Source organism: Cottoperca gobio, chromosome 12, assembly GCF_900634415.1.
Source record: "Cottoperca gobio chromosome 12, fCotGob3.1, whole genome shotgun sequence".
NCBI classification, from domain to species: Eukaryota; Metazoa; Chordata; class Actinopteri; order Perciformes; family Bovichtidae; genus Cottoperca; species Cottoperca gobio.
The window spans coordinates 8,997,275-9,023,065 of record NC_041366.1 but is presented as its reverse complement, the minus strand read 5'-3'; the positions used below and the strand labels follow the sequence as shown (position 1 = coordinate 9,023,065).

The following is a 25,791-nucleotide window of genomic DNA, read 5'->3' as shown; positions in this document are numbered from 1 at the left end:
GACATTTAAGAGATGGATGTAGCAACAATACTAGGAAGCAGTTAGGGAGGAGGACCAGGGTTGCTTCCTCGCTCACCGCCAGCACTCACAACACTTCAGAATACACTCCTTTGGGAGGCGAGGAATTTGTGCGTCAGTGTGTGTGTGTGAGCATGCGTGTGTAAAAGAGATATTAAGGTTCATAACAATGGCGCAAACAGTCGGTCTTCCCACCGTATTCCAGATGCAATATCATATCAGCATCAGTGACCATGAACCAGCACTAGCACACATTGTCCTGATAGACCCTTTTATCTGAAGCGGTTTGAGTGCGTAGGCTGTTAGCGTGATTAGGTTCAACTGAGAACTGCGGTTGAGTTTTCAAAATATCAATCGTGAACATGGAGGATATTTTTGGATGCGAAACCAAAAAACAACACTAATTAAAAGATTGTGTCTTTAGTATTCGGCAGAAAAACTTGTGCTTTGGCTCCGATCGCTGATGTTTACCGAAACAAATCCACGCAGTCTGCATTCAACACTTCACCATCTGCCAGTGATGTTGTTATACAGCTACCTGAAGACTGTACATCTGTCACACAAATCTGTGATTTGTCTCTGCTGAATGTTACCACGCACTGCTTTCAATGTGAAATCGTGATTACATCTGAAAACCTAACAAAGCGTAGCAATTCCTTATCATAGAATCTGACTGCTCTTAAGCCATTGTCTGGATCCAAAGAATCAGGGTCGTTCGGTGTTCCTTGAAGGGAGACGATTCAAGGGTCTATGCAGTCAAACACAACAGCGTATTGTCTCTTGCTACGCCAACAATACAACAAATATAGAAGCATGCACAAAAGTTATTTTAACACCACTATAAATTCTGAAAAGAGGCAGCATATATATATATCGGGACCATGTTAGACTGGAACCACTTAATCATTCATATTGTTAATATTTATAGTGTATTGTATTAAGTAGTAACTTATTGCAATCATGACACTTTCAGCACTCCTGCCTTCTCTTGAGGAACGGTGAAGTATTTTCTCCTACTTGAGATCTGTGTGTTTTAGTGGTCATCTATAAATACAGTAATGCTGGACTGTACACTGTAGACATAATAACCCAACCTTGGATTGAGTTGCAAGGACTGTACCGCCATGTGCAATCAGTTCATGTAAATAGACTACTTGAAATGTATTTGTAGACTAATCCAGACAAGATTTATTTTACATCAATACAATGTGTGCGAACTACCCCGAAGTAAAGGCTTGACAACAAAAAGACGAGAGGGGAGAGAGTGAGAGGTATACATGAGAGATACGGGGCCAGAAGTATTACTAAAGTAGAGCTATTCTAAGGGCAGATCAGTCTTTGTTATTAATGATTTAATTAATACCAGTACTTTTCTTCTACCTTAAGTATTCTACTGGAAGTAGTATTTTCACAGCAAAACCAATTCCCTCTGACAGAATTAGTCCTATTGTCCTAAACCACGCGTCCGACACAGGTGCAAGTCACACAGACTTTATAGTAGTTTAGTCTCTTTTTGTTGTTGTTCTGTGTCTCTTTGAAGCAGTTACACATCTCTCTGTGGTTTTGTGTCTCACATTTGTGGACATTTTGTGTCTCTTTGTAGTCATTTTGTGTCTCTTTGTAGTCATTTTGTGTCTCTTTGCAGCTGTGTTCCATCTCTTTGTAGTCGTTTTGTTTTCTTTTATAGGTGAAGGCCAGGGGTCCCAACACAACCGGTAGCCCTGTTCAGAAATCCATCCATGATCTACTAGATTTTCAGGTTTGTGAGTGTTAGGTGTTGAACACCTTTCAGGACACACAAATGCAGGTCATGCTGACATGATGTGTGGAAGAACTTAGGGGAGGAATATACATTTACGCTTAATTAGCGTGATGCTACTGGCTAATTCATCTTCTAATACAAATGTGGAAATCTACTGACTGACTTGTTGTATCATGACAGTAGCAGAGATAACAAACGGAATGGAGACGATAAATGATGAATGGTTCTGATGGTTTTGACACAGGAGTCAAAGGCATAAATATGTCTTTGAAACTGAACTGAAGTTATTGTCCCTTTAGCGACAAAGTTAGAATGCTAACTGTCAGTTACCTAACTCAGAATTGTAAGTTTGTATACCAAATACATGAAATAATTGAGAATCAATCTGTCCCAACTCTGATTACAACAATGGAGTTTAAATGACAATAGTCTGCATACAAAGAGCCCATACTTTCATATAGGGACAGGTGGTGGGGTCAGAAAATCCCACTTTACAGGTGTATATTGGCAAATAGGATGAAGAAGGAGGAATACATTCTGTCCTAACTTCATTAAGACAAACTAAACGGCCATCTTGAAGTCAACCACAAAACTCAACAAAAACACCTTAACACACAAACAGTGTTTGTCCATCATGTGTCCATCGGGTTGGAGAATGAAATTGTTTTACCCTCACTTATGTATTTGCTCTGTGGAGCAGACGTCTGAACCCGGTTGCCTCTCATGAGGCTACTCTTCCCCGCTCCTCCCTATCCCATTTCCCTTTCTGGTGGGAAATGAATTGAACTCCTGCTTCCTGTAAGCTGCATGAGGTCATGCCAAAATGGGCAAGAAACAAGATTTGTGACCGGAGGAGGACGCAGGCTTCTCATCCTATGACTTCTACTACTGCATTATGGGGAGCATGTTAGAAATATTCACAGACGGGTCAACATGTATGTATGTAAGATGTGGATATGGAAGTAAGGTAGAAACTAAGGGAGTATGAAAAGAGAAGGGCAAATAGTAAATACATACATCATAATGCAGTGTACTAAAACATCACAGCAAACTACAAACAAAAAAAATATTCTGTTGGATCGAAAGCTCTCTTAATAAAGCTTCACAAACACTTCAAATAATATTTCCTACAGGACTACCCCCCATATGGTCTTTAGTTAATGTGCAGAGCAAAAAGAAACACACTGGCACTGGTCATATTTGTGTCTGGCGCCCTCTAGTGATCACATCTCAAACATGACCAAAACTGTGAGCCCAGGAAGAGTAGAAATAACACGATGGATGGATTGTTTCTTCACCTTTCCTATAGAATATAATTATATTATCAACAAAATCTTCTGGAAGGACAACACCTTATTAGCGGTCCTATCACCAGATGTCACTTTAATGTCTCTACCTGCTTTATTCCTCATATAGTCAGCTATTTTAGAGCATGTAGTAAAGTACACCAATGCATAATTTAAATACTGTACAGCTATGCATATAAAAATGTTTTTTTCATATGTGTGTGTATGTGTGTGTGTGTGTGAGCTCACATGACCTCACACTGTCCCTCCTTCCCCTCTACTTCCTCCTCATCCTCCTCTCTTTATACTTCTGTGTCTGTCTGGCAGTGTTACTATCCCTGTGGCAATCCTGAAAGAGACCAGTGATGTCACTGTCCCGCCCTGTCAACCAACCGCGGTCGCCTGTTGCCATGGATACGCCTGGGTGGGCAGCAACCACTTTCCACATCATACAGAAGCAGGAAGACATCTGGTTCCACGTGTGGTGGATGTGTGTGCGCGTGAACACAGGCTGTCAGGGATACAGAGACAGAATAAGAGAGGAAGTCGAAACACATTGTGTATTTATACGTGATATACGTGCTGTGTGTGTGCGTGTGTGTGTGTGTGTGTGTGTGTGTGTGTGAGAGAGAGAGAGAGCTTTCTAGGTACACTTCTTCTTAAGCAGTTTTTCTTGTACACTTCCAAAACGCTGAGCCACTTGGAGGATGAAAACATCTAATCTGATTGGCTGAGAGATACATCAAGGGGCGGAGCCAAAGAGCCATCGTTTTATGAAGGGAAGTGGCTGAAGTTTAAATATATGGGGGCTGTTGAATTTTGATGTCAATTTTTCCAATTAAGATGTAATGCAATAGCAAAAACTACAGAACTACACTGGGTTTGCTACTTTTAATAAGATAATAAAATAAAACTTCTCTAATTGTAGTTCAAAAACAGTAAATAAACCTTTAATAATTATAACATTAATGTAGTTGTAAGCCGATATTATTTATTAATGCATTGGTCAACAACTATAACTCCTTCTGAGACATCCATTACTGGAGGCTGGTGAATAAACAGATAATAAATTACACCATAGTAAAACACAGTTGCATTAATAAAAAATGCAAACTGATGAACACTCCAAAACGTCTTTATATCTGCTTACAACTACATTATATGGAGCTATAAACCATGTATTAAATGTTTACTTATTGCTCATAAATGCTAAACTGGGGGGGTTAAAATAAAGTGTTGTGGAAAAAGCTTAATGTTTATGTATATGTGGTGATTTGTGACAAATACATACTTTGATGTGGCGCATTCTTCCACCAGTCCTTCTCAACACTAGCATTTTATCGATGTGATTACATTAATGGTGTCAAATAAAAGCCGTGTTGACTTGTAAAGGTTTATCACATCTAACACAACGGCAATGAACATCACTGACCTCCACATACAAAATCAATGAACAGCTTAATGAAGTAAACACTGAGGCCACTCTATTATTTGGTTTAGATCTTCAAATATTGTGAAATTAAAAGGTTTTTAGAGATAGATCTTCCTGTATCTGTCCTGAGGGTTGATCCGTCTTCCAGATCACAAACAGGATGTGAAGAGTGACACATGGCATGAAAACACATTAGGAGCGCATACAGTTCTTTGTTCCTTCCCACTTTTGCCATGAATGATTTATTTCACTTGGCTAAAATTCACACACAAAACTAAAGATAAATTATACATCTCTTTCTATCTCCGTCCCGAGTCATCTGTGCCATTGTTTAAAGTTTAAAAGGGTACAACGAGGCAAATTACAGGCTACGCTATAGGCAACATGACAGGGATACTAATCTATACACCCAAAGTATTCCATTAGAAGTAGTAGTAGAAGTTAATATGCGTATAACTTAAAACTTTGAATTATAATTTACTAAGATCAGATAAATGTCACATAAATGCTGAAGTCACTTAGAAACATAGGAGTAAAACTATGAATGTCAGTACTTACAAACTATACAAACTTTACACCTCTGTTACTATGTGTACTTATGCAGCTAAGGTAGCACTTAACTGTGTATCTATTATAATAACCTTATAGTGAAGGGCCTTGGAAAGGGTTTGAATAATAATATCTGAGTGTCTGATTGATAGATGAGCTGTCGATGACTTCCAGCTCTGTGTGCTCTGAGGCTGTGAGGCTCTCGTGAAGCACAAGTATCCAAGTAAAGATTTGTGATTTCTGAATCTTGCTTTTTTTCTTTTTGATTATTTATCTATCATTCGTTTTTTTTAACTTAAAGTAATAATTTAGAAGGTTTCCGTATAGATAAGTGTCTGTTAAGCCGTTTATCGCTGAATGCGGTGACATAATGAAGATTGAGCCTGTGGCCCACTGATGAAAGCCCTTTGCATTTGAAGTACAACGAACTGGGTGTCTGTGGCGACAATTCTGGGAAAAGCTAGCATTGAGAGTTAACAGTTACAATGGCCAAAAAAAGTACAGAAGTTGAAAGTTCAAATACAAAGAAAAAACAAAGAAAAAGAAACAAATTCATCGTTCAGAAGAAGCCAACTGCCAACTGACTGACGCAACAGACTGTTTGCACTCATTAGGGTATAATGCAGTTCAGGTGCTGATGTGTCCATCCAGGGAGTTTACTGTGTATTTTATGTATATAGTTGACATTCTTATTTGGACTGACTTTAAATGGGAGCAGTACAGTTTAATAGGCGTACATTATAAGACTGTTCAATCATCCCAAAAGGAGGGTGAGCAAGGACAAAAGCCAGATCGCAAACACTCCAGTGTCCCCGAGCAATGAGGAGACATTTGTATTTTTGTTCAAGCAAATGGCCATGATGGAGTACCCTTTCTTTTCCCTCTGTATACACAACCTATTTTGCTTGAAAAGATTTGTTTTGACATCAAGATGGATACCAAGGTTATTGTAACCTGGGACTTTGGTTTAGCACTAAAAAGAAACAGAAGGCTGTGTTGGATCTGGCTTCATCTACAGTCGACATCTTACATGAATCATGGTTGTGTCATGCTCCTACACCCAGTCTGTCCTAACATGGTGTCTTGGTCTGAGCTATGTCACATTTACTGTAGTGACTCATTTTGGACTTTGAAGCCGTTTTCTTTAGGTACAATGCAGTTTGTTTTCTGCTGTTGCATTCAGTTCGAGCTATAATAGTTTCTGAAATGTTGATAAACTCAGAAATGAAGACTGCAGCACACTTTTCTGGTCGGTTAAAAACTCTGTGCTTTCTGCCACTGTGAGGAAAAGACAAATATTCTTAGAACGTTATGTAACATGATACAGGGCAATGTTGCAATAAGTATAGTTTGCTGTTGCCAGCCTGCCTGCCTGCTGGACCTCACGTATCCCACTGTATAGACTCCATTTGTCTCTTCAGCGAGGTTTTAGAACGGTGGTTTTCTGGTCTGGTAACTCATTGATAGATAGACAACATTAAATGAAACTTTATTGATCTAGTCTAGAGAAATGAGATCACTGCAGCGGCAAGATTTAGAGAGGAAATTAAGATTAATAATCACAGCACACATAGTGTCCGTAAACAGAAAAAAAGAAAAGAGATCACCGTGTGCATATGTAACTATATGCAACTAAAGAATTATAAGTAATAGTTTGGCATTTTGAGAAATCCTCTTATTTGCTTCATTGCAGAGAGTTAGATGAGAAAATAGATACACTATACATAAACTGGACACAGGGGGAGAAAGCTAGGCGGACTCTCTCTCTCTATTTACTATATGTGATTAAGTGATTTACTTACTAAGGGTGTTAATAACAAGTGTCATTCTTTGCACATCAATATTTGCTGATATCACAAAATGTTCAACTCACCGGCTTGCAATCAATCATACGCCCATTTCACACAATCCGTTACATTTAAACCAACTCACAAAAAAGACATTTGAAAATGTTGTAACAACTATATACCTGGGCTCTGTAGGAAGGAGTTAGGGTTAGGGTTAGGGTTAGGGTTAGGGCTAACCCTAAATAAAGGCCTTTCTTAAAGATGATGATATCAGAGTCAGTTCAAAAAGGTGAAGGCGCGCTGAGAGTCAATTTTCTGTATCTGTGTCATGTGGGGTTTTAGGTCTGAGTCTATTTAATCCAATGGGAGAAGTGAACGTGAACACAGATTATGACCGATTATTTTGCCCCATAGTCACCAAAGTAAATAAAGGACCCATTTTTCACAAGCTACAGAACCTCAAAACATGCTGACTTTAAAATGACATTTTCAGACAAACAAATCAGGAGGAAATCTACTTTCTTCCCAGACAGGATCTGGCAACACAGAGCGGTAATGTTAGTCAAACTATGTCAAAATTAAGATAATGTCAACCAACGTTGGTGAACGTAGCTAACACATTTTTGGAACGCTATATACAGTATGTCTGTTAGCTGTGTAAATATAGCACAATAAGATATAAATACATTAGGACTGTAATGAGTAATCTTTATTTGTAGAACATCTTTGATGATATGTATTGGTATTGATCATCGATCATTGAATCAATATATACAATCCAGATCAATGTATAGTTACAACCCTACTACTTAAAGTTTCTACTTATTTAGTTAAATAAATTGAGGTAACTAAATATAAAATACATACACTATAATTATATGTTGGGTAAATACATAACGAGCTTAAGCCTACAGTTTTGCAAATACGCAGGCACAAATGACTGCAGTGGCCTACTTTTTATCAACACTGCAAAATAAATGATCCTACACTTTCTGGCTTCTGGACAATACATAACAAAACTTCTCCTATGGCTCTAATATCCTGTAGCTGTGGCAGGGCACGTTGTATAAAAACCACACTGCTGCCCTACAATGATGGCTACATCTGCACCGATCTGTCTGTGCGACATGAAAAAGAGCAATAATCCAAAAGTAGCCTGGTGTGGGTACGGGCCGCATCAGTGCCACATTGTGAGAAGGCCCTTCTGCTGCTGTATCCCTCTCTCTGTTTACTTAGTCTGTCCATGTAATGATAGGGATATATGTAAAACTACCACTGCCGCCGCCGCCACACTCTCTGCAAAGTAAGCGTCTTCTCCTGCACACAATGACTGCTATTTCTTCATTGCACCATCGCTCTGTGAGTTCCTCAAGTTGGGTTAACAACAGGGGGAAACTACCTCACAAACTGTCTATTTCCATCCTCTCTTTTTTCTGTCTGTGCTCTCCCGGCTCAATGGCCGAAGGTATGTGTATGAATTAGCCTGTACAAAGATTGCACTGTTGGCTCCCCGTCACTTTATGTGATTTCCCCTATAAGGCAGCACTTACAACACCACACAAAGACACTGCTGTTGTCCTTATGTCTTTGTTTTTTTAATGCGTTTTCCAGTAGGTTTGCATAATCGTATGGATAATATTGTTCTTTTGTTTTTGCTTCTTTTCGTTTTCTTTCTCATGCATTTAAAGCACAGTAGCACTACAGTTAGTCGTTCTCCATACACAGATACCTCCTCTGTTCCTCCTCTTTCTTCTACTCTTGTTTATGTGTCCTCCAGTGCGTGAAACGATACGAGCGTCCATAAAAGACTCTGTGTCACTTTCTTCTATTAAAATGTCCACCAGAGCATGTGTTATTAGTCTAGCAGCCATAAAAGTGGGAAGGACAAGACATCTAGGCTTCTGTGCTTCTAGTTACAAGACAGTGGAATCTATTCCAGAAATGTTTATGTTTATGCAGGACGAGGTAGGTGGACCTTTCATGGAAATCCAGGTTTAGACATGATTATAGCTATAGTGTCCCTCTCACTGTCTCTCTCACACACACACAGATAATGCAGTGTCCATATTCGTCCTAACTGTTCACCTCTGTGCCTATCAGTAAGGGTTACGGGATATTCTGGGATGGCGGCCCATAGAGTGTAAATATAGATGCCACACCCTCTGCCTGAAATGCACAAACACATCTAAATAGAAATATCAACCACCTTCACAGCATGACAAGACACACCCAAATGAAGGACACTTCGTATATTAGACAGTTTTCCCTCTTAAGATCAATGTTTTAAAGATATTTGTGTAAAGTAGTTTTGTTAAGGGGTTTCAAGTTGAGGATTTGTGTGACTAGAGGCACTCCTTAGACTCCCACGCACATGTGCTCTGTGACTTTATTTTACCCACTGGAGGAGATTGTTCTCTGAAAGCCTTGGGAATTTAATCCCAGACAGCTGAGCTCCTCTTAGAGCAGTTTTCAGGACACATCTCCTGGTTCACAATGGTAATTGCCTGAGAATTGCTTCTGCTGCATTGCTTACATATAAACATGCAAGGAAGACGTCAGGAAGATGTAATTTGGATATAACTAATACATATGCATATTTAAAGGACATTTGCATATGTAGCAGAATGTGGAGAGTCTAGGATCATACTCTAAATAAATTGAGGGACAGTTGTATGGGAAAGTGAGGCATTTGTTTGTCAATTCTTTTTAGTTTTTTTATACTGAGGCTTTAGTTTTATGTTGTACTTTTACTTTTTACTTGGTTTTCTGCTGCTTGTTTCTAAATAAGCAAAGCAGGTTTTGGCGAAACCAGACCAACAACACATGACAGCGTAGCAAAGCTAAGACTTATCTTTGTAGTTTTAATTGCTTTTGTAAGTAATTTAAACCACACACTCCAATATCTCCTCTTTGAGAAAGAGTACCAGACAACAAGTCTATTCAACCGCAGCTGAATGAAGTGATTCACACGAAGCAGCTCCACAATCACAACTGTACTTTGGTCTACAATGCTCTCTCTTTGACCATTCACGGCTGTCCTGTTTGCACCAGAGTGAATTTTATCCTGGTGTGAAAAAACGTATGATGTTGATGTTATTCCAGCGCTGGTGATAAGCTACAGTAGCTGCTGGCTAACAGAGTCTCTTTCATGCAGAGATTTGATAGATGAGGAGGTGGAGCGTGAGCCTGACTCCAAATTGACCCCGAGCCTCTCCACGAGCCTAATCCTCTGATCTGCATCGCTCGAATAACAGCTATGAAATAATAAATCTGTGAGTGTTGGCTGATTATTAAATTGGTCCCACTGCTTGAAACTGACAGAAGTCTGTCTTGCCTTCCACTCCACTATTCTGTGTCACATTTTCCCCTACTCCTTGCTGCAAAAATGCCAATAGTTTCTATCGCTTTAGGCTGTACTCTTACTATTTGTCTTGCCAAAAACACACCAGGGAAAAAATCCCATTTATAGGCTTTTCCTTTTTGCTTTAATTTCTCATGCAGTACAATTTCAAGGGCGTTTTTTTGTCAATGCAAACATTATTACACAAAGTCAGCATCTTTTTAGGGCCTGCCAAACATCTTCACTCCTTCTGAGCCACCAGTCCAGCAGAGCACAGGCATGGTGCAGTTTCATTTAATTTGACATCAGCTCCTCTCACTGTTAATTCAGCATTTCAGGATACACCAAAGTAGTTTTTTCTATTATACTGCCTGTGGACAGCTCTTCTAAAAACAAAAAAACAAAACAAAAAAAAACATGACCTAAATGGTTGTCCTATCTCAGAGCAGACAAGGTGCAGCCCTGCCCAATTATCTCACCCTGCAAACATTCACGGCCCAGGATACAAAGCAACGTTGGCAAGAGAAGGCTGGCACTTTATTCATAGCAATGATGATCTCATGCCCAACTTCAATGGGGAATAAGTGATCTCACAGCAATGCTTGACGGGAATCAGGAAGCTCCTATCAGAGACACAAACGCAGGAAGTGCCCACAGAAACACATCCCTCTCTTATTTTTCCACCTTTTTCAATCTTCTCAATATCTCGCTCTCTTCCTCTGGCAATTACACCCTGCTTTGAATTGCCTTTGTTGTATCTTTCTGTTGCTGCTTTATAAGTTTCTCTATACCCTTTCCCCAGCTATCTTTATCTAAAATATATTAATATATTACTACACTTCTCTGTCTTCATTCTTTGTCAGCTCTTGTCCTATCTGTTTTTAGAGAAGATGCATATGTGTACAGCAACTCTTGGTGTTTGTTTTCACAGCAGTGCATGATACAAATTAAAATGTTGCTCTAAGGTTACAGAACTACTAGATTCCAGAGCTGCCCTGCAGAATCCAACACCTTCAATACTTCTCTAGTTACAGTGTGTGTGTATTGTAACCACTGTACACTATGAGTGTGTTTGTGTTGAGCCCAATGCAGTCGCACGGAAATAGAGCTCTATACTGGGACTCTGGTTTAATGCTTCAAATATGGATGATGTAATGTAACTATGCTATTGTTGATGTCCTCAGTGTTTGATATAGCTATCTAGTGTCCCAATTTGTGATTCTTGACATACAGTAAATGAGGGGGTCCCCTGTTTATATTCTCTATCTTGTATCTTGGTTGAAAAACAATTGAAAACCTCTGCTGTATGTTACTGATGTAGTCACATTGCTTTTGAGTATTTCCAATTTGGACCATGTGTATAGGATGTAAAAATATGTGCCAGAGTGGAGGACTAGATTTAAGACTGGAGGGAAAGCCAAACACATGACATGAATGGTATTTTAGGAAATATCTCACTACACAATGCTGGATAGAAAAGCAGATGTGTAGTAACAAAAACAGATGTGAAAATAATATGAAGACTAAACAAAACCCAAAACAAGCGTCATTGTGGTGTCCATTAGTGTACCTATGTATTATGTCATCCAGCCTCTTCCCTTGTTCTTCATCCTGTTCCAGCTGTTTCCGTCGTCCCTCCTCTTCATCCTCTCCCATTCCCTGGAGGAGCCATCGCTCACGCATGGATTTGGACTGAAGAGGGAACAGAGACACGTTAGGTGATTCTACATATTATGGCAGAACAATTTTGGGCTCCCTCTCGGGGAGATTATACGCAAACATAACATTTAGTTCCACTTCTACGCCGACGATAGGCAACTATACCTGCCTATAAAACCTAATGACAAAAAAACAATTACAAACCCTTCACAATAGATACTATTAACCATCAGCTACTGGACCTCCAGAGCTACAACAAGTAACTAAACACATAGGCCCACACAGTTTTTACATAACACAGCGCTGTTACTCACAGGAAAACACTCTTTGTTAAATGTGAATCCCATCAGGCGAAGAGAACCAAATTATCTTGTTACATACATACTAACATAGACCCACGTTTATGTGCAATGTAGTTGTTCATTCACAAATAAGGCTTTATTCTTTATTCATTGGATGTTTTATTTGAACTTGGTCAAATTTGTTTTCCTTAAACTAAACCTAAAAATCTGCCTTGTGCTTTCATTTTGGCCCTTCCTGCTTTTCTATTAGATTGTACTGCTGTGTGAGGAGACAGATGGCAGTTTTTGTTACACAAACATTCCTGAGAGTTAGAAAGGGAAAAAAACATATTAGAATATCTGTTTTCCAGCTGCTGCCTGAAGACACACCAACTGTATATCCCAACAGGGATAAAGTATAATTTTAGCCTACCTCTTTCCTGTTTCGAATGGACTTGTCTGATGCTAACAAGCCAGATAAACGTTGGCTACTTGGCATTGATGTTTATCAAAGCTAAGGAGATAATACTATCTCTATTCTCTTTTTCTCTTCGCTTTATCTCCAAGACACATTTGAACACACAAATGTCCGACAATCTGGATATAGTCACTTTAGCAAAACGTTTATTTTCATAAATACAATCTAGATTAGGCTTCACTGAACTACACTACACTACAACACCAGAGGTAAAAGTTCCATTCATCTCATAACACCGGAGTTACTTTTCTTTAATGTTTTAAAGATGAGTCGTGTGTTTATGTCTATAATGTCTTGTCTCTGTCTGGAACTCTGTTTTGTTACCACAACAGAGTCGAGCGGGAACACTTAGCTAGCTTCACCTTTGGCTGTTTGTTGTCAAACTGTTGCTTGGCTCTAGGTCGTAGAGCTGACAATTAACAGTACACACACAGACACACACACACACACACACACACACACACACACACACACACACACACACACACACACACAAACAATGAGCTCTGAAGAAATTATTCCAAAGCATTTTACCACCTGCTGTCAGAATGTGACAGCTGGGCTATTTGTTTGTTTGTGTCTGCGTGTGTGGCTGCTGCACACCCACATAGCCAAGCTCCCCTCACATAAATCATGTGCATCACATATTCGGAGTTGTCTGCCAGAATATTTTGAATGAAACCCAAGTTGCACAAACTGTTTGTCAACTAGAATGTGCTCCTTCTAATACCTCCGCCAAGGAGGTGATGTTTTGTTGTTAGTCAGCAGGATTATGGAAAAACTACTGGTTTCATTTTCATAAAACTTGGTGGAAGTGTGCAGTATTGGTAACTCAATACATTTTAGAGTTATCATTGCGAGATAGGGCATGGCCTTGGTGGTCGGAGGTCCATGCTCTCCTGATGCCCTTCTAGTTCTGTATGTGAGGCAAAGAAAACTAATTTAACCAGAGGATGATGCTGCCTGTGGCTGACCTTGACCTCTGACCTCCCTTTGGAATTGTATAAATAAAATAGTAACGTACAAAGAAGCATCATTGCATGTATAAAACGTTTTCTGTATTCCAGTAGTCAACAAAACAGTGTTGAATAAAGTAGTGTAGAAGAATTGACCAGTTGTTTCCTCTGAGAACCAGCCTGCTCTCTACTCTCTCTCACGCTGTTTAATAGACTTTCCATTTCCTGTTGAACCTCTGACACACAACCACTCTGACCTGGACTCTTAAAGGGAAGGTTGAGGGCTGTTTCAAAGGTCTATACTATTCATCAGAGAGTGATATAACGAGACCAAGCATCAAATCGGCAAATTGTATAACTGCCAGAGGCAACATCAACTTTATAATGAGGAGACCAGAAAATGCTGGGTAAGGTTAACTTTACTCTGAAATCATCATGAGGTTTACATCATGACTCCGATCAATGCCACCAGTCTGGCTTGAATTGTGCAGCCAAGAGGTTCTTATCAAATCTCTGAGCTCCAGCCTCCATTTCCTCTCCCATGCCACTACGTCTCTGGAGAGCAGACTACAAAGCTTGCTTCATGCTGTCTGGCTGTGTGGCACTCAGAGGTAATGGCCATTAAATGGGACTGTGTGAACCGAGGCTGATTACATCTGGAGTTCATGCCTGCTGGTGTTGTATGCAAGAAAACGTAAACAGAGCAGTGCGCTGGCTCTGGCTCATTCTCTGTTTAGCTCAGTTGATGTCAGAGAAAAGCACTCAAATTTTTCTTCGGGGAGCAATGTACGTACAAAGGGCATAGATAACTGGATGAGTTTTTTTTTTAGCTTGGGATCTGCAGGTGATGCCCCCTTCTTTGTTCACCCATGGTGGCTCGATAAAAAGCTGGTACCATAGGTTGCATCATTTCCTGTGCAGCAGGAAGGGGCTACCAAACACCAAGTGGGGCGTCCCGGTAGCCTGATGAAGCATTGTAAGTATTTCCCCCATCTCTCTCCCCAGCTATCTAATACAATAAGAGTAAGAAAACAAGCATTTATGTGCATGAAAACACTGCATGTAATTATTTTATTTTGATTTCCCTAGGGGTTTGTGCAATGCAGCATTGACAAAAGCTAGTAGTCCACATCAGGGAAACAATTAAATAAAACTAGGATAATACAATATGTCAGCACACATATAGAAATATAAAAGTCATATGTATCAATATATACAAAATTCTTATTGCAAATGCTGAACTTTTCAGGTTTAAATCCAGAGTGCTGGGTCAGTTACACTAACCTGGCCAGTAAGGCTCAGCTTAGTTTGAATGGATGTTATGCAGCTGGGCCCAGACTGTAGAAATCTGGACTCAAGACTGTGATCAAACCCATGTGCTACAGTTTAACCTTCATTAATGGTTGTACGCCATATACACACTGTGCGCATGGCTTTAATCAATGTTTCTCTTCTGTCCATATTTCCATAAGTGGGTGTTAAAAGCTGAAAAACACCGACATGTAGGAATCAAACTCATTTAATATAGGAGTAATTCATGCCAAGTGTGTTTAAAGTCTCTAATTAGAGAATGGAATGTATTTTTATTGCAAATATTGAAGCTGGCTACCATACATATTTGTAGTATAATAGGTACCCACAGCCATTTCCCAGCCCACCCTGCATCTGTGCAGCATTTAGACATTTTCCTAACAATTCCTGTTAGCTATCAACAGTATAGTATCCAAAAAGTGCAACTCGCATTAACTCATGCATAGGTTATATTCTAAAAACATATGAGGAAACAGAAATCTTAAACGTCATAAGCAGAAGATTTAGAGACGTCACATGGTGCGTCAATCATCAAAATGTATAGGATGTGTATATCTGGTGTTTCTCCGCCTGACATGGCCCGATGGGTGCTTTCTGAGCTTTTGTGCGAGGTCAAGGGACTAATTCTTCATCGGTTGAAAGGTTCAAGAACTCATAAATAACTGATGTCTGAAAGCTGTTCAATTTTTCCAATTTACAATCTGTCAGCAGTTTGTGTCCCTGGCATTTACGCACTTACTTGCTATTGAACGTCAAATCCATGTTTACGCGAAACACAATCTTGGCTTACCAGTAGCGGCTGGCAGTAATTATTAGGGGGATATGTTGATGTGTGTTTGGATTTGAGTGTTTTTCTGGAAAGAAAAAAACAGCCAAGCATTCCCTGCTTGGCCAAGGGAAACTCTAGCAGGCCTGCACACCAGGAGCACTGAGATTTGGATGTTTGGATAGAATGAACCGCTACCTGTCAGCCAGAAACTGAGTAACATAAATATCCGCGCACGCGAGTGATTAAACACACATTCATGTACATGTAAAAGCAGCATGCAGGACTAGAACACATCTGTAAAGGAAGGCACATGATGTACAGTACATACCTGTCAACCCTCCCGTTTTTTCCCGGGATTATCCCATATTTTTACTTCAATCCTGTTTTTCTCCCGTTTAAATATTTTCCCGTAATTATCCCGTATTTTTAACCTTTCAAAAAAAAAAAAAATAGGCCTAATTAAAAAAAGTGTGAAGTGGCCACCATTAGAGCAGATGCCAGTATTATGTTTAACTTTAGCTGAAAAACGTTATCCGCCAGTAAACACAGAGAAGAAGAAAACAGGAACAATAACACACAGAAGAAGACGAAACATATGGATGAGAGTCACAGTGAACGGGAGATAGATGGAGACGCAGTTGTACCTGCCAAACAAGTTAAAGCTTTATTCAAGTAACTAGACAAATGAGAGGAGACCTTCCCTTATTTAATAAAAAGCAGAGTCGGGCAAACTCATGCTTTTTGTAAAGTGTGCCATTCAGATGTTAGCATCGCACACGACGGAATAAGCGATGTTCGCTAGCAAGAAAAATCGTCCAAGCACAAGCACGCCAAGAGGCACAAAACATACACTGTCAATGACTTCATGTGTGACAAGAACTGTGTCGGAGGCAAACCAAGTGACCAGAGCTGAGGGAAAGATGTCGATGCTTTGCGCTAAAAATAATGTAGCCTTCAGCTTCTGCGTTGATTTCAGTCGCAGTGTAGCGGACATGTTTCCCGACTCTGACATCGCAAGGAAGTAGGCTACTCGTCGGTTGGAACAAAAGCCACACAACTCATCAATCATCAAATAAATTGATAATAACTCATCAAATAAAATACATACATCTTATAAACATATCTGTACAAGTAATATACTTTAAATAAACATGTATTTCCTGAATGTAAATACCCGTCCCTTATGTGTTTACGTTTACATTGGTGGCTGAGAGCTGTTAAAGATTTCCCTTATTTTGAAATTCCAATGTTGACAGGTATGGTACAGTATATTTGAGAGCACACTCTGTCTCTATGACATTTAGGGTCAAGGCAAGAACTACGCTTGAAAAAAAGAAAGAGGAATTGAGAGATGCAAGCTTTCTTGTGAGCAACATTGTTGACTCCCTTCTTCAACTAAAGTCTAACCCTTACCTGAACTCTCTACTTTACCTTCACCTCTACACTGACCTCATTCTAATCTCACCATAAAGATTTGACCTTAAACTAACTGTTACATCAGGTCTTAACCAATGCTTCATCTCTTATCCTTCACATCCAGTAGCCTCGACACTTGCAATGTTAAGTCCAGTTGTAGATCAAACAGTGAATATGTTATCGCATATTCAGACAATAAATATACAGCTGTAAGTAAGCAGAGAAGTAGATCATAAGGCAGGAATGTGTCATATAGATGACAATGATTTAACTTTAAATAAAAACGTTTAGCTGTTTTTCTTTGCTGAAAAGCATTTTGGTTCCAAATGACAGAAAATAGAACTGTTTATAAATATATAATTTACAGGATCAACAACCATCATATTGGCACCGTCTTTGCACCATAGTCATGACCATGATTTGAACCAAATGTTTTATTATGATCATTGCATTTTACATGTGACAAGTACAGTATGTCTGATTGTGTTCAAAATGCAGAGGACGAAGAAACCTGATTTAAAAACAGAAGCCATGTGTAAACAGCTACATGCACTGAGTGAATTGGGAACACACCGAATGTGAGATTATATGAGAGATTGCAATAAGATAGATGGGCCGGCTGTAATTTTAGAAACAGCCGCACCATGTTTTAGATATACTGCAACTCCCCAGTTTGTTGGTTACGGTCATTGTGTGAATTCCAAGTTTAACCGTAAACTCGATTCTTAACCCTAAACCCTCCTGCTTATAACAAAATGCACTTTCATCATTACATATTCCTAATTCTGTAATACAAAACTAAATTCCTATGGAACACACACACACACACACACACACACACACACACACACACACGCACGCGCACGCGCACACACACACACACACACACACACACACACACACACACACACACACACACACAAACACACACACACACAAACCGACCTTGAGATGCTGTAGTTGGAGCACCAGGTCATCAAGCTGGCCTCTTTTGTCTTCAATCTCAGTTTGCCGTTTCCGCTTCTCCTGGGAGACAAAAAAACAGAAGAGAGAAAAATCAAATCTCCAATCAGAGCACTTCAGATTTATACTGTCACTTAGTTTTCTTTTAATTGGTGGGCAGTGGAAAAAAAAACCCCAGTTAGAAAAGTTGAGCATGATGATGCACTAATGCATGCTGGTGTATTGATTGAGTGTCTTAATGTTAATGCTCATCATTGGTAAGACAAGATCCCATTGGGCCAATTAAGGTTTTCATACGTTCAATTTACAAGGTGAGCAGAGGCTTAATGGCTTCTTATACAGTACACTGTCCAACTCAATTTAAACTGACAGTTTTGTTTAGTCTACTAGATGGGTGATGTCACATAAGCTACATCCAAGTTTTTCCCTTGTCTATGGTTTCAACAATACAGCAAACTAATGAGGGAAATTAGACAATAATATATCTAAGCAGGCTGTAAATGTAGAAATGGGTGTCCTATTTAGGAATACGTTTCTGAAACGATGTATAAAAACTAAAAAGTGAAATATTCCATGATTCCTCTCATTAGTGCAACAGCAAATCCCCACTAGAATGACTTCATCTGTACTGTTCTGTACAGCCAGGAAAATGATCCCCTGGCGTACGTAGGAAAGAAATTAAGTATAAGAGGGATCGGAAGTCAGGGCTTATGGAGGGTCAGGAGCCACAGGCTATCTGAAGGCGATGGATGAGGCCTTGAAGCCTCTATATGGTGCTGAGGTTGAATTTGAGGTGGGGGAGAACAAGCCTTAACTTCATAAAGGGATGAATGTGGCTGATGTTTGGAGGTCGGGCTGGGCGCATGGTGAGTGGGAGGTACGAAAGTGAAAAAAAACAAAATCCTGAACAGACTAAGGCAATGTGGAGTATCTATTTTGGAATTGACTTTGACGAAAATGCATGGGAATATAAACAAAGCAGATCCCAGTGCAACCCTGTTTGGGGCTGAAGGGCATGAGATGCTGTAGATGTGTATGGGGCTCTCTCCCTCTCTCTCTTTCTCTTGCTCTCTCTTTCAGTGGGAGCAGAACGAGGATTTCTGGGACATTTCCTGTTGGCTAAATATAACCATCAGGGAAAACCCCAAAATGTACATAAACGTTAGACCACCTCTCAAAGCAAGTAAAACTGAGCAAAGGAAATTTGAGTAATCTGAGTATATAGCAGAAAAACTAAAAGCACAGAGCTGAAAAATATGGCGTAGAAGGAAAGTAGGACAGAACAAAACATAGTATTGATTGTTCAGAAACATTTATTTGATTAATGCAAAAGAAAGAAAGTCTGGGTAAAAGAGAACTTTCAAGCTTAGGTTGGAGGACTTGTACAAAATCATTATTTCCACTGTCAGTGTTTCACTCAAAATCAGTAACTCTTTAGCATTTTCTCCACAAGACTGTCCTCACCAGAACAATTACAACATTGGTTTGTCTGTTCCAATATTTTTCCATATGTTTACTTTTGTTCAAATAATGACTGTTGTCTCTCAGAAGCAAAGGCAACAGTAGCGTGACATTGTTGAGAATGGAAAGTACCCTGTAGGGATGAGGCTGAGTGGTAGGCATACAAAGCCACCAGAGAACCCTGTTTCTGGTAAACCGTGTCTTTTGGAAGAAATAGACGCCACTTTTTGATGCATAGGAACACAGAAAGAGTGAAAATACATTTAAACAGATCTAATCCATTTTTGTAAACCAGGACAAACATAATCCTTACGAACGCAAAATCACAGACTACAGATAGCCGCTACCATTATTTCTTCCCAATACCTGAACTTTTTATATTCAATCAATCCGATACCAGTGGGGTAAAAACAAAAACATTAATATATATATAATTATTATTATTATTCTTGTTTGAACAGCTGTGTACTACAAAATGAAAAGCATATTTCATTTAAAAGTCCCTTCATTGAAATGACTGGAGGCGGCGAGTTATGCCACGGAAGTGTAGCTAAAATCAGTGCATAGATGTGCGGACTCGCCGATACCCGATCCAACATTTAAGAAAGTATCGGAGGCATTTCTAATACTGGTATTGGTATCGGAACATCTCTACCACAGACCTAAACAACTAAATGGAACAACTTGACTGTATCCGTCTTGCTGGGACAAAACCTCACAAAGCTGCACACAGGCTGTGAAAACATCTGCACAAAACCTGAGGTCATCTCTCTCTCTGCGTCACACACATGTACACCCACACACACACACACACACACACACACACACACACACACACACACACACACACACACACACACCACAGCAGCTTACACAGCAGCCGTTCCCATGGCTTGTAAAGTACAGTCAGAGAGCCCGAGTAGAGGTATGGTCACCAGATGTCAAGGACTGTTAAGGACATGTGGTCAAGGAATGAGCAAAAACACACACACACACACACACACACACACACACACACACACACACACACACACACACACACACACACATGCAAATACACATCCACAGAAACACACAAAAGCAAATACAATCACAGGCACGGATATGTACACACAGATAGTAGACACTAATATATTCTCACAATCAAACAGTACTCAGGCAAGTTCTATAGAATGGGAATTCCCATCCACAGCAATGCCCTGCTTAAAACGCAGTATTGTATAATAAATATATAACAGTGGTTGCCAAACTGTCCTAAAGAGCTTTTCAGACTGACAATAGCTCTGCGGCAAATAACACAGGCTCCTCATTCATTTCATGAGGCAACGCAGTAGGGGTTCCTACCGCAGAGGGATGTGGAGAAAAAATAACACAAAACAAAAGAAGGGTAATTTGGTAAAAAAAAAGAAGCTGACACTGGCTCTATTGTTTATGCAGCGCAATGCAACAGAATCTTGCAACACACTGCACTGGCCAGTCGCATACATCCAAGTAAACATACAGTACAGTTACTGTAGAAGTGTAGTACAATCCTGCCTCAAAAGGAAGAAACACTGGCATTATTTGAGACTTTTGCAAAACCTCTGACAAACACAACCATTGCGTTGCTGTAGTATTGTATGTTATATGAACAATGTCTACCACGTCGAGATTGGAGCATAAGGCCTAACTACTCAATCTGGTTGGAGGCTGATGAGAGCTTCTGGAAATGAAAAATATGAATCTCAGACAGATAATGTCCTGCTCATTCATCGAGTACAACTGTTTGTTCAATGCTGTTCACAAATCGCCGTCAAAGTTTTCCTTTTTGAATTCCCTGCTTAAATTTCCTCAACGATTTCCAAGAGAGTATCGCAAATATGGCCTACGGTATGATAATACCAAGGATGTCCAATCACATACTACAAACTCCAGTTTAATCAAAATTTGTAACATAGTGCGTCTTTCCTTTTTTGCACTTGTACACATTTAGTGAACAGAAACCATACTGAATAATGGTTTGAATTTGGTTTCAGTTCCAAGATTGAAAAGTGAAAGAAGTGTTGGATCAGTTCCTGAGTCAAGCTACTCAATCAAAACAGAACTTCCTTAGCTGGAGGGATCATCACTGTCTGCGAGAAAAAGATAGAAAAAAAACATGTTTGCAACTTAAACTGCTAAGTTAATAAAAAGACGAAAGCCTTGTACAGCTGAATTGGCAGGAGAAAGATTGCCCTGTTGACTGTATTTCTCCCCAGAGAACACATCCTCCTCCTCAGGAAAATATGTTGACATTCTTGGCGACACACTCATGACTTCCCACACTCTGACTCACGGAGTGTTTGGCCCCACTTGGCTTACTGCTAAACCTTTATACAGAGGACATCACTTTTCCCACTACTGTTGACACCATCCAAAAAGTTGGACACTAATATATAATTCTGTTTTTACTATTTAAAATGGCCGAACCCCAATGGAGATTTTTATTTTGACAAATTGGAGTTTTTAGCCAACCAAAAGTAACATGGACTACACAGCATTTAGTAACCTCTCATCCTATAAGGTTAAACATGTTGGCGGTCAAAAGAGGTCAAAACTTACAGTGTCTGATTACAGTTTCTGTAAACTTAAGTTCTGCGCAATTTACTTTCACTCTTCTGTGATGTTCATACCAGAAAAGATCACATTTAAGAGACTAAAAGTCAGTGTCTGACGTCCTGTCCAAACTTCCAACCCCTTGTTTTTTTTATAGGTGGTTTCTTGTAATAGATTTGTATAACGCTCTCAGATCTAACACATTGCTCCACAGTACACTCCAGACATGACAGGTAGAAATGCAGCCCTATGAATTCTTGAAGAAAATCCTGACTAAATGCAGGATTCACAGGACATTTAAGTGGGACATATCGGTAATACACAGTGGGACATTTAAAAAGGTATGGAAGGGAAGTTCTTAGATGTATTTCTCATTTATGCCTCAATAGTGCACAATAACAACCAAAGAGTTGTCATTTACCAGAAATTAAAAAGGGTTAAACATGTTATTTAAATTCAGGAACTCATAACTTTGTGTCTTTCTTGTTGTCCAACCTTTCATTGCAGTGTACCATACATAGATGGAATTGATGTCTATATACTGATTGGATAGCGTTCACAAAGATGTGTCAGAATGTGTACATGCAATCCCCCCCCCACCCCACCTCCCATGACTATAACATGACCATAATATCATAAATCAGCGATGTTGGACGTGAAGTTCGGCTGGTGCAGAAGTGAGCTGCAGGGTCACATTCATTCTGCACATGCCAACACACCCAGCAGAGACATCTTGAAGATCATCTTCCATTCAGCGGGCAGCCATACCTGAATGTTTAGAGAACAGATACTGAAATGGACCTGTGCTTTAAATGTCACAGGTTTGATTCTGCACTTACTGTGCTGGAAAGAGCTTTGGATAATAGTATGAACCCTGAGTCAATACCTAGAATGTGAATGCATACATTTGGTGTAAAAATGTAACATTTTGGCAATGATACTACAGTGCGAACATGTCCATTTTGCCCTTAGTAGTGACTACATGAATGTGATGTCCTCCTCAGACAATGCTTATTTGTTAGGTCCAAAGTGAGCAGAAAGCTAACCTGGTAACTCCTTAGCGAATGGTGGTGTCAATAAATACAAACTTAGCACATCACTAATATGTCTTGCATGCCATTGTCATGCGATAGCAGCAGGTGGTGACTATACTCATCATGTCCAAATTGAGAAGAGACACGAGTACGCATACCTCTACATTCACATGGACGTACACAAACACAAACAAAACATATTTTAAAGGTCTCAGGCCTCTCATTGATTTGCATGATGCACTAAATGAATAAATAAATCATCGGAATTTTTATTTTGTCTCCTGCCATTCCACGTCTATTTGTTTTCACATTTGCGCAACAAGCTTGTACTTGATATCTTGTACTTTGTGATATCATGTTCTGAAGATGTTTCTGTTTTTGTTTTGCAAATTTAAAAGAGGGCTTTGATGTTTTTGTCATCAAAATCCACTTTTTGTTTCTTGGCTATTTAAGGAACCTGCCAAAAATATGCAGATTTTTACTTGTTGTTCGTGAACATTGTTCATGAGCGGCATCAACATCAAATGAGCGGCATCAACATCAAACTGTAACTAGGTGTTCAGTGAAACTGAACACCTAGTTACAGTTTGATGTGCACAGGAGCAAAGCAGTGTACTGCTGTGGATGTGAGCAGCAGCAAAGCGTATAAGTGTACGCTATATTTTGAATAATTTCACCGCTTTACCAACAGGGAACTGAAGCCGTTGTATACATCTATGCTCTCTTCAAAGCCACCAGATTCCATTGACAAAAACAGTAATTTTACCTCGCAGAACACAGAAGTTGCTGGTCTACCGCTGCTGTATTATTGTGTGATGTTGGTCAATTCAAGCTAACCCTTTAAAACAGAGTTCCCGACCACCTCATACTCACGGTCAGACACAAACTATGGTTAAGTACCTCATACAACCCCACTTCAAAAAATACAAACTTCCCCTTTAATGTCTTCTACCATCTGCCTCATGAGTCAACAAACAATGCCACTGCTATTAGCAAACCAGAGTGTATCTGTTATTAGGAGGGTAATTGTGAAAATGTTGGGATTCATTCATAACTCTATCTGCTAAAATGACCTTTGTTGTATGTCAGTCTCTCTGCCCTCTACAGTACGTCTCTGTCCTGTCAGTCTGCATTGTTTACTATCTAAATCAGCTCAAATGTCACGACAATCATTTCAAAATCTCAGCAGTGCCCACTAGAGCTGCATTCCAGTCTCAAGTCTCTGTGAACCCTTACCCCACTCACTTACACTCACACACACACACACACACACACACACACACACACACACACACACACACACACACACACACACACACACACACACAAACATGCCAGAATGCCCAGTAGGTCCAAGACAGCTGCTGCTAATTTTAGATGGCATGTAATGCATGGCGTGCCTCAGACCCCTTGCTACCAGACAAACCACACCCCCTCTTCCCCCTCAAAATGACTTTGCCCCAAGCATACTCCCCACCCCCATAAAGTGCTGATGTCCGTAAACCAAGCCTCCCCTAGCCACCTATCCACTCCTGCCTCGCCAGGATCCAATCTGCTCAGTTGGTAGTTGGCAACACCCACTCCGCCAAATATTTAAAACCTAAATACAATAATTGAGGAATCCTATTGAGCAATCTCGTAAGGGCAACCTTAATTTACTCTGAAACTGACACAGTGACTTATCATAACCCAACAGCTGTGTCATTGTACTGCAGTATATACAGTATTTCCAATTTAATGGAGCGATCGGGGCAGTCTGACAACCATCTTTGACTTTTCAGTCAACTGGACCAAAGCCAGATCTCATCACGTTAAAGATGTCAAACATCTGTTATATATGTGAGAAGTATTTGATTCAGCTGCCCTTATACAGGGCTGGAAAGTTGTGTTTAGTCTCACCTCAGATAGAGCATAACACCATTACAGGGATGTGTCTGATTGCGAGCAAATAACGGATACAGGTGCAAACAATCTCCATACAGAGGTTAACAGTTTGCAACAGTTTATCCATTTTCCATTACCTCTTCTAGATGAGATAAAATTGCTGCAAATAAAAGCAAATGACAGAAAGTTAAAGGCTAATCTGTAACGATCCAATTGGGAAATTGTGAGAACTGCTTCTTTTGTTCAAGGCATTTGAAATGTTTGAATTGTTTTAGTGGAGAAACCACTTAAAGTCATAGAAAAGTGTGTTAACATGGGACCACAGCCTTAAGGTATTATTAGAAACCAATAGCGACCGCATTTTGGCAACCTACATCAAAATTGACCATGTTGTTTTCAAAGGTTCAATGTTGCCAATATGTCAATCTATGATTTGGTAAACTGCCCAAACTGAAACTACACATGCCTGCAGGCAGCCCAGCCCCCCACTCTATTTACCTCTCTTAACACAGCCCTTTACCCCGGCTCTCCACTGCATGCCACAGTCACAAATCTCAGCAAGGTCTAGCTATAGCATCCCCCTCACCTTCGCCCTGCCCCACTCACTTCCCTCTTGTTAGACCTCACTAAGTGGATCCAGAACACTGACAGACGACCCTGAGTTACACAGATTACTCCACAGAGCTCTGCCAAAAAGATCAACCTGTGGTCGAATCCTGGAAATTATAGCCCCGTAGCCTATACATCTTCGGGATTGTTAATAAAACTTATAACGCAGCAAGGCAGACAACAGTCACAGAGATTTAGATTTTTAGATGAAAGTGTTCTTTT

The 25,791-nt window shown here is 39.9% G+C and overlaps 1 protein-coding gene across 2 annotated transcripts in view; it reads right to left on the bottom strand.

The window, feature by feature from the left end:
- palm2akap2 (PALM2 and AKAP2 fusion) overlaps positions 1-25,791 on the bottom strand; it is an 81,110-nt gene that overhangs the window by 42,586 nt on the left and 12,733 nt on the right. For both annotated transcript variants that reach the window (XM_029445201.1, XM_029445204.1), the window contains exons 3-4: positions 17,990-18,070; positions 11,745-11,866 (exon numbers count right to left, since the gene is read on the bottom strand). In XM_029445201.1, coding sequence (XP_029301061.1) covers positions 11,745-11,866; positions 17,990-18,070 — 203 coding nt within the window. The remainder of the gene's footprint in view (positions 1-11,744; positions 11,867-17,989; positions 18,071-25,791) is intronic.